Source organism: Sapajus apella, unplaced genomic scaffold (assembly GCF_009761245.1).
Source record: "Sapajus apella isolate SASKATOON/1434 unplaced genomic scaffold, GSC_monkey_1.0 scaffold136, whole genome shotgun sequence".
Classification (NCBI taxonomy): Eukaryota; Metazoa; Chordata; class Mammalia; order Primates; family Cebidae; genus Sapajus; species Sapajus apella.
Genome location: NW_022437076.1, coordinates 966,125 through 976,640, shown reverse-complemented (window position 1 = coordinate 976,640; position 10,516 = coordinate 966,125). Strand labels below are relative to the sequence as shown.

At 56.9% G+C, this 10,516-nt stretch overlaps 1 protein-coding gene across 3 annotated transcripts; it reads left to right on the top strand.

Annotated features, from left to right (window-relative positions):
* Positions 1-283: 283 nt before the first annotated feature.
* On the top strand, positions 284-10,296 carry RFLNB (refilin B). Of its 3 annotated transcripts, none has more exons than XR_004264307.1 (4): positions 284-626; positions 4,233-4,336; positions 6,722-7,192; positions 7,262-10,296. XR_004264307.1 is itself a non-coding variant. In XM_032263451.1 (3 exons), the coding sequence occupies exons 1-3, from the start codon at positions 411-413 to the stop codon at positions 7,050-7,052; spliced, it is 651 nt and encodes a 216-aa protein (XP_032119342.1). In that variant the 5' UTR covers positions 284-410; the 3' UTR covers positions 7,053-10,296. The 3 variants fall into 3 exon arrangements, 1 of the variants encoding a protein (XP_032119342.1); XR_004264306.1 differs by having other exon boundaries at positions 6,722-7,261; positions 7,348-10,296; XM_032263451.1 differs by having other exon boundaries at positions 6,722-10,296.
* Positions 10,297-10,516: the final 220 nt, after the last annotated feature.

The window sequence follows — 10,516 nt, the reverse complement described above, 5'->3', positions numbered from 1 at the left end:
GTCTGAAGCTGTTAGCGCCTCCTGGGTCCCGCTGGGACAGGGCGAGGGGTCAACGCGCCCCCAGGGCCTCGGCCCGAGCGGGTACCCGCATCCACCTGTAGCGGGTGGGGGTCCAGGCGGGGCTGGGGGTCTTTCCCGCCCACCGATGAGGGCGGGGCCGGGGGCGGGGCGGAGCCGGAGGGGCGGGGAGGAGGGTGGGGCCGAGCCGGAGGGCGGGGCGGGGCCGAGTTGGGGGCGGGGCCGAGTTGGGGGCGGGGCCGAGGGCGGGGCGGGCAGCGGCGAGAAGCCGGCGGCGCGCGGGCGGCTGGGCAGGGAGGGCGGCCGGGCGGGCAGCGGCCCCCGCCCGCGTCTGCGCCCCTCGCTCGCGCAAGACCCCGGCTTCGGTGCCTCGGGCCCCGTCGCCCGTCGCCATGGTGGGCCGGCTGAGCCTGCAGGATGTGCCGGAGCTCGTGGACGCGAAGAAGAAGGGCGACGGCGTCCTGGACAGCCCGGATTCGGGGCTCCCCCCCAGCCCCAGCCCCAGCCACTGGGGGCTCGCGGCGGCCGCGGGAGGCGGAGGCGGCGGGGAGCGCGCTACGGCCCCGGGGGCGCTGGAGCCCGACGCGGCGGCGACCCCCACGGCTCCGGTGAGTGACCCCCGCAGGCTCCTGCTCCCAGAACGCGGCGGCTGTCGGGCCCGGGAACCCGGGTCTCGGAGCTCTGTGGGATCCCGGGATCCCTGGTCTCGGAGCTCTGTGGGGCCCGGTATCCCCGGTCTCGGAGCTCTGTGGGGCCCGGGAACCCCGGTCTCGGAGATCTGTGGGACCCCGGGATCCCCGGTCTCGGAGCTCTGTACGGAGCGCGTTCCTAGCAGGGAGCCCGGGGCGGGAGCCAGCTGGAGCCGGTGGCTGGAAAGTTGTCGTCGCCCGGGAGGCGCGGGAGTCCCGGGAGCGCAGAGCCGTCTCCTCCCTTCGGTGGCGGCCCGCGGGCTGCCGGGCTGCGGGGGGCGCCTGGAGGGAACCCTTGCCCGCCCGGACCCTGGCCGACACCCCGCGGTTTGGGCTCCTGGGACTCCTGCCTCCTCCCGGCCGCCCCGCAGCGCCTTCGCCCCGCGATCCCCACCCCAGAGCGAAGGCCGCCTCCCCGACCTTTCCAGAAAGGTTCCGCCCCAGCCGCGGCCTCGAGGCCCCTCTTTGCCGGAACCCTGGGAACTTGATGGCTGGGAGGCCTCTGGGCGGTGGAACCTTTTATTTTGATTTAAAGTTTTCATGGAAGGAAAAAGCTCCCCCTAAACTGTAGCCCTGAGAGTCGCTCGGACGCCGGTGTCGCTGCGGAACCCACGGAACCCACATCCTGCCTGCGGTCTCAGCGACGCCCCAAGGGGGCTGCAGCCACGGGTGGGATGTCAGCCCTCCCCGGGTGAGGTCGGCGGCACGCCGCTGTTCCTGGGGACCCCGTGGGGGCCCCGCGGTGCTGGTGGTGTCGCGCTCCACCCTGACTCTGGGCTGGTATCAGGGCAGGGTCCTCACGTCCATCCCCAGGCGGGGCTGCTTCATCTCGGCCCTCAGTGCCCTCCCGTCCCGCCGCGTCCACCTGCCCCGGCCGCAGGACGCGCACCCCAGCGTTTCTGCTGCGCCCTCCGCCCTCGCACCCAGGGCCTCTCTCCGGAGTCGTGCTGGTCCCTCAGTGCCCCTCTCGCATCACCTCCGCCTTCCTTGATGCTCCCCAGGGCCTCGCCAGCGTCCACGGCTGCGTCCCCATCCCCCAGTGGCTGTTCGTTCATGTGTCTGCTGCCCCCTCTCCGCACCCCCGCCCCGTCACCCCAGCCCCAGCCTGAAGCAAAGGCGGTGCTCAGGGTGGGCAGGAGTGGAAGCAGAGAAGGCGAGAGAGAGCCAAGCTCCCTGGGGGTGCCTGGAAGGCGGTGCTGGGTTCACAGAAGCACCCACCTTCTCATGGGGACACCTGGGAGGTGCCCGCTTCAGTTGGGAAGGGTCTGGCAGCCAGAGAGCTGGCGGGGGAAGCAGGGCCGGCTGTCACTATGTGGGGACTGTTTGCAGAAGCTAATGCCCACACCTTATGTACCCCGCACAATTCATCCCCCACACAATTCACCCCCACACACGACTCACCCACACACACGATTCACCCCCCTACAATTCACCCCCCACACAATTCACCCACACACACGATTCACCCCCCACATACGATTCACGCCCCTATAATTCATCCCCCACACAATTCACCCACACACACGATTCACCCCCCCACACATGATTCAGGCCCCCCACACACAATTCACCCACACACACGATTCACCTCACACACAGATTCACCCCCCACATACGATTCACGCCCCTATAGTTCACCCCCACACAATTCACCCACACACACGATTCACCCCACACACAGATTCACCCCCCACATACGATTCACCCCCCTATAGTTCACCCCCCACACAATTCACCCACACACACGATTCACCCCGCTACACAGTTCACCCTCCCACACACAATTCACCCTTCCACACACGATTCACCCACACACACACACACAATTCACTGACCTTGGTTCCCACCCACAGCCCCTCCTCCACCCCGGCCTTGCTGAGCCTCCACCCAGGCCCAGGATCTGGACCCTCAGGACCCACCCTCTGCCTCTCCCATCCTGGGCGAAAGTCCTTGACTTTCGCAATCCCAACCCCCTTTTGACACCTAGTCCTGGTCTCAGAGCCAACCTTCTAGCCTTCTAGAAAGGTTTGCCTCCTCCTCTGTCCTGGGACATGCGGGGGTGGGGCCGCCACCACACCCTGGCCCAAATGCACATCCTTCTCTCAAACTAGGTAAAGAAAGTGAGAGATCCCTGGTAAACAAAGGGCTTCTGGGCTCAGACTCTGCACCGTGTTTAACTTTGCCCGCTTAACACAGACGCCCGGATTCCTGCAACCTGGTGAAAGCCAGCACCACCTTCTAGAACCTTCCTGGTTAATCAGAGTCCCACCCAGTGACCTGGCTGGAAGTGCTGCTGTGCTCTGCTTCGCTGAGCATGCTGGATGGTGGAGGGTGACAGGGAGAACATTTGGTGTCTTTTTTTTTTTTTTTGACACAGTCTCAGTCACCCAGGCTGGAGAACAGGGCACGATGTCAGCTTACTGCAACCTCTGTGTCCTGGGTTCAAGCAATGCTCGTGCCTCAGCCTCCCCAGCAGCTGGGACTTCAGGCACCTGCCACCACGCCTGGCTAATTTTTGTATTTTTAGTACAGACAGGGTTTCACCATGTTGGCCAGGCTGGTCTGAAACTCCTGGGCTTAAGGGATCCTCCCGCCTCCGCCTCCCAAAATGCTGAGATTACAGGTGTGAGCCACTGCGCTTGACCAGATTGAATCTTTGGTTGAAAAACAAAAAGTTCCCTGGTGGCATATTTTTTGTTTTGGCCTTTCCTAGAGTGTTGCTGAGACGGAGCGCTACGGAATGGAGGGTTCTGGCGAGGTGAGCCTCAGCTCACCAAGGTTTCCCACCGCATGGCCGGGGGCGGGGGCTGGCTGAAGCTACTTTCCTTTCCCACAACCTCAGCAGGGGAAGGGGGCATCACCTTGCTCTGCTGATACGGTCACAGGGCATGCGATGTGACTCCCCTGAGGCACATGACACAGTTATCGTCAGCCTGGTATTTGAACCCAGATCTCTCAGCTTCCTGCCCAGTGCTTCTCTGGTGTGCCCAGCAGGGGGGACACAGATCCCAGCCAGGCCCATCAGCTGGAGGCTCAGAGCCATAGCCTCCTGTTGGCCATGCTTCGAAATGGCCTGTGGGGGCCAGTGGCTCACGCCTGTAATCCTAGCACTTTGGGAGGCTGAGGTGGGTGGGTCACCTGAGGTCAGGAGTTCAAGACCAGCCCAGCCAACATGACAAATCCGCGTCACCATTAAAAATACAAAAAAATTGGCCAGGCATGGTGATGCATGCCTGTAATGCCAGCTACTCAGGAGGCTGAGGCAGGAGAATCGTTTGAACCTGGGTGGCAGAGGCTGCAGTGAGCCGAGATCATACCACTGCATTCCAGCCTGGGTGATGGAGTGAAACTCCATCTCGAGAATAAGAAAGAATCAAAGAAAGAGAGAGAGAGAGAAAGAAGGAAGGAAGGAAGGAAGGACGGACGGAAGGAGAAAGAAGGAAGAAAAAGAAAGAGAGAAAAGAAAGAAAGGAAGGAAAGAAAGGGCTCACAAAAGCTCTAACTGCATTCTTCTCTGTCCTTAAGAATCCAGCGCCTCTGCCTCTGCCTCCCAGCTGTGCACTGAGGCTGTGCCCCCTGTCCTTTGGCGAAGGAGTGGAGTTTGACCCCTTACCACCAAAGGAAGTAAGGTAAATATAGAAATACAGCAGGCCCCACTTTCACTCTGTTCTTAACAGTTCATTTTTCATTCGAGATATTAATGCTTGTTATTAAAAACATTAGTTAATTGCAGAAGTGTGCCAAAGGTGATTAATAGTTTGGTGGGCCCTCTGTTTTCTCTGCATTCTAACCAGTGCACTATATAGACATGCTTTTTACAGTAGGAATGAGACCGTGTTATGTGTAAAGCTCTGCGGCTTCTATTCTGCACGTCACATACCGTGGCCGTCAGAGGCTTACATTTCTGTCAGAAATTAATTCTTCTTTCCAGAAGCTGCTGCCCCCGACTCCCTGACCTGCAAACCCCTCTGTGAGGTAGTGCAACCTTGTCCCATGGTCAGTTTCACTAGGCAAGTGCCGGTCTTCTCCTGGGAACCATCTCATTCAGGACTACCTGGGGGCAAAGATGCATTCAGAGGCTCGGTTAAGGACAGGCCTCTTTAGAGACAGGAGTTTTACTTTTGGTACCTGGTGGTTTCATAGCTGGAGTTTCAGTTGCATTAACACAAAGGCCCTTTGACATGGAACAAAGGAGAGGTTCATCTGTTTGGAGACTTGCGGCCGGGACTTCTGTGCCTGTGAGGCTTGAATTCTGAACAAAATGGGGCCGGGACTTCATGACGTCTGCTCCCACCGGCCCTTCACTACTTACCTGAGGAGGCGAGACTTTGCCATCCGACTCACAAAAGAACTCTGATTCTTACTCACCCAGCCATGGGTAGGGGCTGCTTGGGGGCAGTGCTGTTAGATGCGTCTGTATGTGACGCTTGTACACAGTTCGGTATCTACAAAGCCATAATAAATCAGTAAAATGCATGAAAGCTTTGCTTCTATAAGAAAACTAACTTCCAGGCCGGGTGCAGCAGCTCACTCCCATAATCCAGCACTTTGGGAGGTCGAGGCAGGCAGATCACGAGGTCTGGAGATTAAGGCTATCCTGGCTAACATGGTGAAATCCCGTCTCTAGTAAAAATACAAACATTAGCCAGATGTGGTGCCGCGTGCCTGTCGTCCCAGCTACGGGGGAGGCTGAGGCAGGAGAATCGCGTGAACTCGGGAGGTGCGGGTTGCAGTGAGCTAAGACTGCACCACTGCACTCCAGCCTGGGCAACAGAGCGAGACTCCAGCTCAAAGAAAAAAAAGGAAAACTAACTTCCGGGCCAGGCACGGTGGCTCACGCCCGTAATCCCGGCATTCTGGGGGACTGTAGCAGGAGGATGGCTCGAGACCAGCCCGGGCAACAGTAGTGAAACCCGTCTCTACACAAAATACAGAAATTACCTGGGTGGCGCACACCTGTAGTCCCAGCTACTCAGGAGGCTGAGGTGGGAAGATCACTTAGGCCTGGGAGGTTGAGGCTACAGTGAATCGATTATGCCACTGCACTCCAACCTGGGCAACAGAGTGAGAACCTCTCTTTTTTTAAAAAAGAAAAAAATTAGCAGTATTACCTACAACAACAACAAAAAAAGAAAAAGAAAAAATAAGCTGGGTCACAATGGCTCATGCCTGTAATCCCAGCACTTTTGGGAGGCTGAGGAGGGCGGATCACCTGAGGCTAGGAGTTCAAGGCCAGCATGGCCAAGATGGTGAAACTCCATCTCTACTTTAAAAAATGCAAGAATTCGCTGGGTGTGGTGGTGGGTGCCTGTAGTCCCCAGCTGCTTGGGAGGCTGAGGCAGGAGAATTGCTTGAACCCAGGAGGCGGAGGTTGCAGTGAGCTGAGATTGCACCACTGCACTCCAGCCAGCAGAGCAGGACTCCATCTCAAAAAATAGACGATAGACAGATAGATAGATAGATAAGAGCTGATTGATCCCTGGAGGAGACAGAGAAACTGGCCCCCACCCGTGGAGCCGTGGAATCCACCTCATTACGTAACAGTTACGGTGACAGCACTTGCCTTGCTCTGTGGAAGGCTCCTTTTATTCTCAGGCATCCTTTACGGAAAGGAAACGGAGGCTGGGGGAGTGCAGTGACTTGGCGGAGGTCTTAGCTTATGTGAGTGGGAGCGGGACCCAGGGCTGCTGCCCGCAGTGGCTGAAGGGATGCGGGGTGGGCTTTGGAGGCCTGCACCCTGCGTTTGAATCCCGGCGCCACCACTCAGCGGCACCGTGACCTGCGCCTCCGCACCTCGGTTCCTCTCTCAGGCTTGTTGGGAAGATTACATTGGAAAGTACTTGGAGGAGTTCCTGGCACACAGTAAGTGTTTTCTAGACCCTATGACCCTGTGCTGCTGCTCCCTGGAGCGGCCACTTTCTGCATGTGCAGCCACAGATGACTCCAGGTCACGGTAGGGACCCCAAGCCCCTGGCTAGAGGAGCGGCTTCACGCAGCCTTGTGTCTCCCGCCAGGTACACGTCCTCGGTCACGTACGACTCGGAGCGACACTTCGTGGATGGCGTGCAGCTGCCCCTGGGCCTGGCCGTGGCCTCCTGCAGCCAGACGGTCACCTGCCTCCCCAACTGCACGTGGCGCAACTACAAGGCTGAGGTGCGCCTGGAGCCGCGCCACAAGCCCGCACGCTTCCTCAGCACCACCATCGTCTACGGCAAGTACCCCAAGACCGTCTACACCACCACCCTGGATTACAACTGCCGCAAGACGCTGAGGCGGTTTCTGTCCAGTGTGGAGCTCGAAGCCGCGGAGCTCCTGGGCAGCGACGACCTCTCGGATGAATGCTGACTCGGCAGGCTGGGCTGGGGCTGGGCGGCTCTTCCGCTGCCCTGACCACGACCTCTCCAGGCTGGGCTGGGGTCAGGGTCAGGGTTAGGGGGACCGGCTCTTCCGCTGCCCTGACCACGACCTCTCCAGGCTGGGCTGGGGTTAGGGTCAGGGTTAGGGGGACTGGCTCTTCCGCTGCCCTGACCACGACCTCTCCAGGCTGGGCTGAGGTCAGGGTCAGGGTCAGGGTTAGGGGGACCAGCTCTTCCGCTGCCCCTGACCTCACAGATGACTCGGCAGGCTGGGCTGGGGTCAGGGTTAGGGTTAGGGGGACCGGCTCTTTCACTGCCCTGCCCCTGACCTCTCCAGGCTGGGCTGGGGTCAGGGTTAGGGTTGGGGGACTGGCTCTTCTGCTGCCCTGCCCCCAACCTCTTGCATGACTCGGCAGGCTACACTGGGGTCCCACGGCTCTTCTACTGCCCCCAGCTACCCTGGCCAAGCCCGGTGGCCTTGCCCTTCATGTCATTCTAGCCCCAGAGGAGTCTAACCTAGAGACACCTCCAAGTCCGGGGAAGAAAAAAAATCACTGCGTCTCATAATGACTGAGATCTTTGTGTTTTAATTTCAAGCTGTTTTTGAAAAGAGTGTTTGTCCTGCTTTGCTGCTGTGGTGTTTCCCCAAAGTCTCCATCTGATGAGGCCATAAAAAGGCCATGAGGAGGCCGGAAAGCAGCAGCGGTCTGGGATGGGAGGGAGGGAAGCTCCCCATCCACTGGTCAGTTCCTCAGAAGAAGAGTGTGGAAATGTCCTGGGATGGAAAGTGAGATTTAAGGAATTTCAGCCGCGGGGTGTTCACTGCATAAAAGTGGTGCTAATTCAGTAAACGGTGGTGCCGTGGGGTCCAGTCTGTGGAGAGCTGAGCTCCCTCCTGTGTGTTTAAATTCCCACCTCCTTTTGTGTTTCCTGTTACCTAAAGTCTTGCAATTCCCTAAATCTTTTTCAAGGTAACAACAACAAAAACCCCAAACCACAATATAAGATGCCTTAAAAAAAAAAAAAAAAAAAAAAAAAAGATTGGCCCTGTTGTCGCCTGCTCCGGGAAGGCCAGGGACGTCCTCCGGGACGGCAGGTTTGGGAGCGGTGGCTTTGGTTCTGGTTGCTTCCTTGTGGTCAGTTCCAAGCGCAGACTTTGGCAAAACGCCTGAAACCCCTGGCATCTGGTGACAGTCTCCGCAGGCTTCTGAGGCTCTCCTGATAGGTGTTTTGGGGTTTCAGAATACTTTCCAGTTTTCTCACAAGGCAAAACAGAGGAGAGGGCTTTTTTTTTTTTTTTTTGGAGAGAAACAGTATGTTTCTCTCAAAACATACTGTCGGAGTAAGAGTATGCTTGGAAAACACACCTTTTGGGAGTCCATGGGGGAGAGGATACTTGGGGCAGGAACCGGTGGCTCTGACCCGAGGAGGCGGACGCGGATGACGACTGGGTTATTCTGAGAGGGGCCGGGCTTGACTCATTCTTAGGACTTCGATGGCGTCAGAATTGGCGGGATTCTGCCAGTGCCTTAGGACTAATGCAAAAAGCAGTGAAGGCCGGTGTGGCGGCTCGTGCCTGTAGTCCCACCTACTCGGGAAACTGAGGCAGGGGGAGCTCTTGAGCCCGAGAATTGGAGACCAGTCTGGGCAACATAGTGAGCTTCTATCTCTAAAAGAAAAAAAGGCGAGGACATCTCTGCCCCCGACCCCCGACACCAGCCAAGCTAAGCTGAATTGGAGTAGGAATGGCACAAAAACCTGGCCGCTGTCATGGTGTCCTGCGTCCCTCTTATGGGCTGTTCGAGTGGAAGCGATAGTCGGGGAGCTGGAGTCAACTGAAGATGTTCGCGAGGTTGACCCGGCCCAGCGGCGGGGCGGGGACCAGGGTTCGAGGCCCTGGCCCTGCCTCCCGCAGCCCGCACTCCCCGGTCTCTGCTCCTTAGAACCTTCCACCCATCCCTGTGGTGTTTGGGTAAAGAAAGTGGCAGACGGTCTTTTTTCTTCCAATATTGGAAATAACAAACTAGATACTTACTTTGAATCCACCCAGATTATGTCAAGCGCCCAAGGCCTGCGGAGCGCCGTGAGCTCAGCCTCCGCCGTGGCTCTGGTTTCCGTGGACGGCTTGCATCTGCCCCGACGCGGTGCCCAGAGCCACGGCGGGGACTCTGTGCGGGGATAATGCCTCGTCTGCGGTGGGGGAGGCGGCGAGAACCACGCTGTCCTCTGTGGACAGCAGCGTTCATCTGCTGTGTCCCTAATGGACACGACGGCGCCGTGGACAAAGCCAGTGGCCCCCTTGGTGGCTCCAGCTTCCGGGCTGAAGCTCAGCTGGGACCCAGTGAGGGGTACTCGGGGCTCCAGCGTCTCCTCATAGTCACGTGCAGAGTGAAAAATGCTTCCTGTGGTTGACAGAGCAAGTGCCATGATAAAAATGGATTTTTTGTCTGATTTCATGCTGTGAAGTGGTCAGTGTAATTTTTAGGTAACGTTAGGGGGTCCTCAAGGCCTTGCTCTGCCCCGTTTCCACTTAGTGGAAACAGTACCCCCTGCGCGGCAGGCGTGGGAGTCACTTGTTCCCCGGTGTCCTTAGGAGACTTTTTTTTCTTTTGTCTTAGGGGACTGTTAAGTTCAGGCAAATCATGCTAGGTGTGGAGACAGTCTGACATTCATCAGTAAAGAAAGTGGGAGTGAGCGATTGTGAATGTGTAATGCAAATGGAAAACCAGGTGTTACTGTGTTAAGTTACTCACTAGGGAGCAGCTGCAGCTCTTTCCAAGCCTCTTTCTCTCCAAACCTGACAGCTGCAGAAAAGGAAGCGTGTGAGGAAAATGGAACCTGTCAGGGTGGGTTGGAGGCGTCTGTCCACTGTTCCTTTGCAAGGTGGAAGCAGTGAGCTTTCAGACCCACTGATTAAAAACACACATTCCTAAGTGTATGTGAGAGACACTGTTTGTTAATTAAAAATCTTTTTTCTCCGTCTCTTAAATCATGGCTTTCAGGTAATAAGGATACTTTTAGCGAAAAGTTGTTTTTCTTTCAAACCACAGACCTTTTTAAAAGACTTTACTTTGAGCGAATACCTTTCTATTTGACACTTTCCCTGTTTCTGACCTTAGGAAACCAGAAAGCATTTGACAGATGCGATGTTTTCAGTTGACTTTTGACACCTGTTGCACTCCCTTTCGCTTTGCGACTTCTCCATTTAACAATAAATTATCTGAAAAACAAAACTTCGGGAGATGCTTATTTTTAAGTAAAATTATGTTTCGTCAAACAAAATGAGAAAAACAGCTCCTCATCTTGAGAAATTTTAAGACGTGATTATATTTAACAATATAAATCTACAAGTACAAGATTTTCCAAGGGTGGCTGAGCACGGGGACTCACACCTATAATCCCAGCGCTTCACAAGGCCAAGGCTGGAGGATTGCTGCAGGCCAGGAGTTTGAG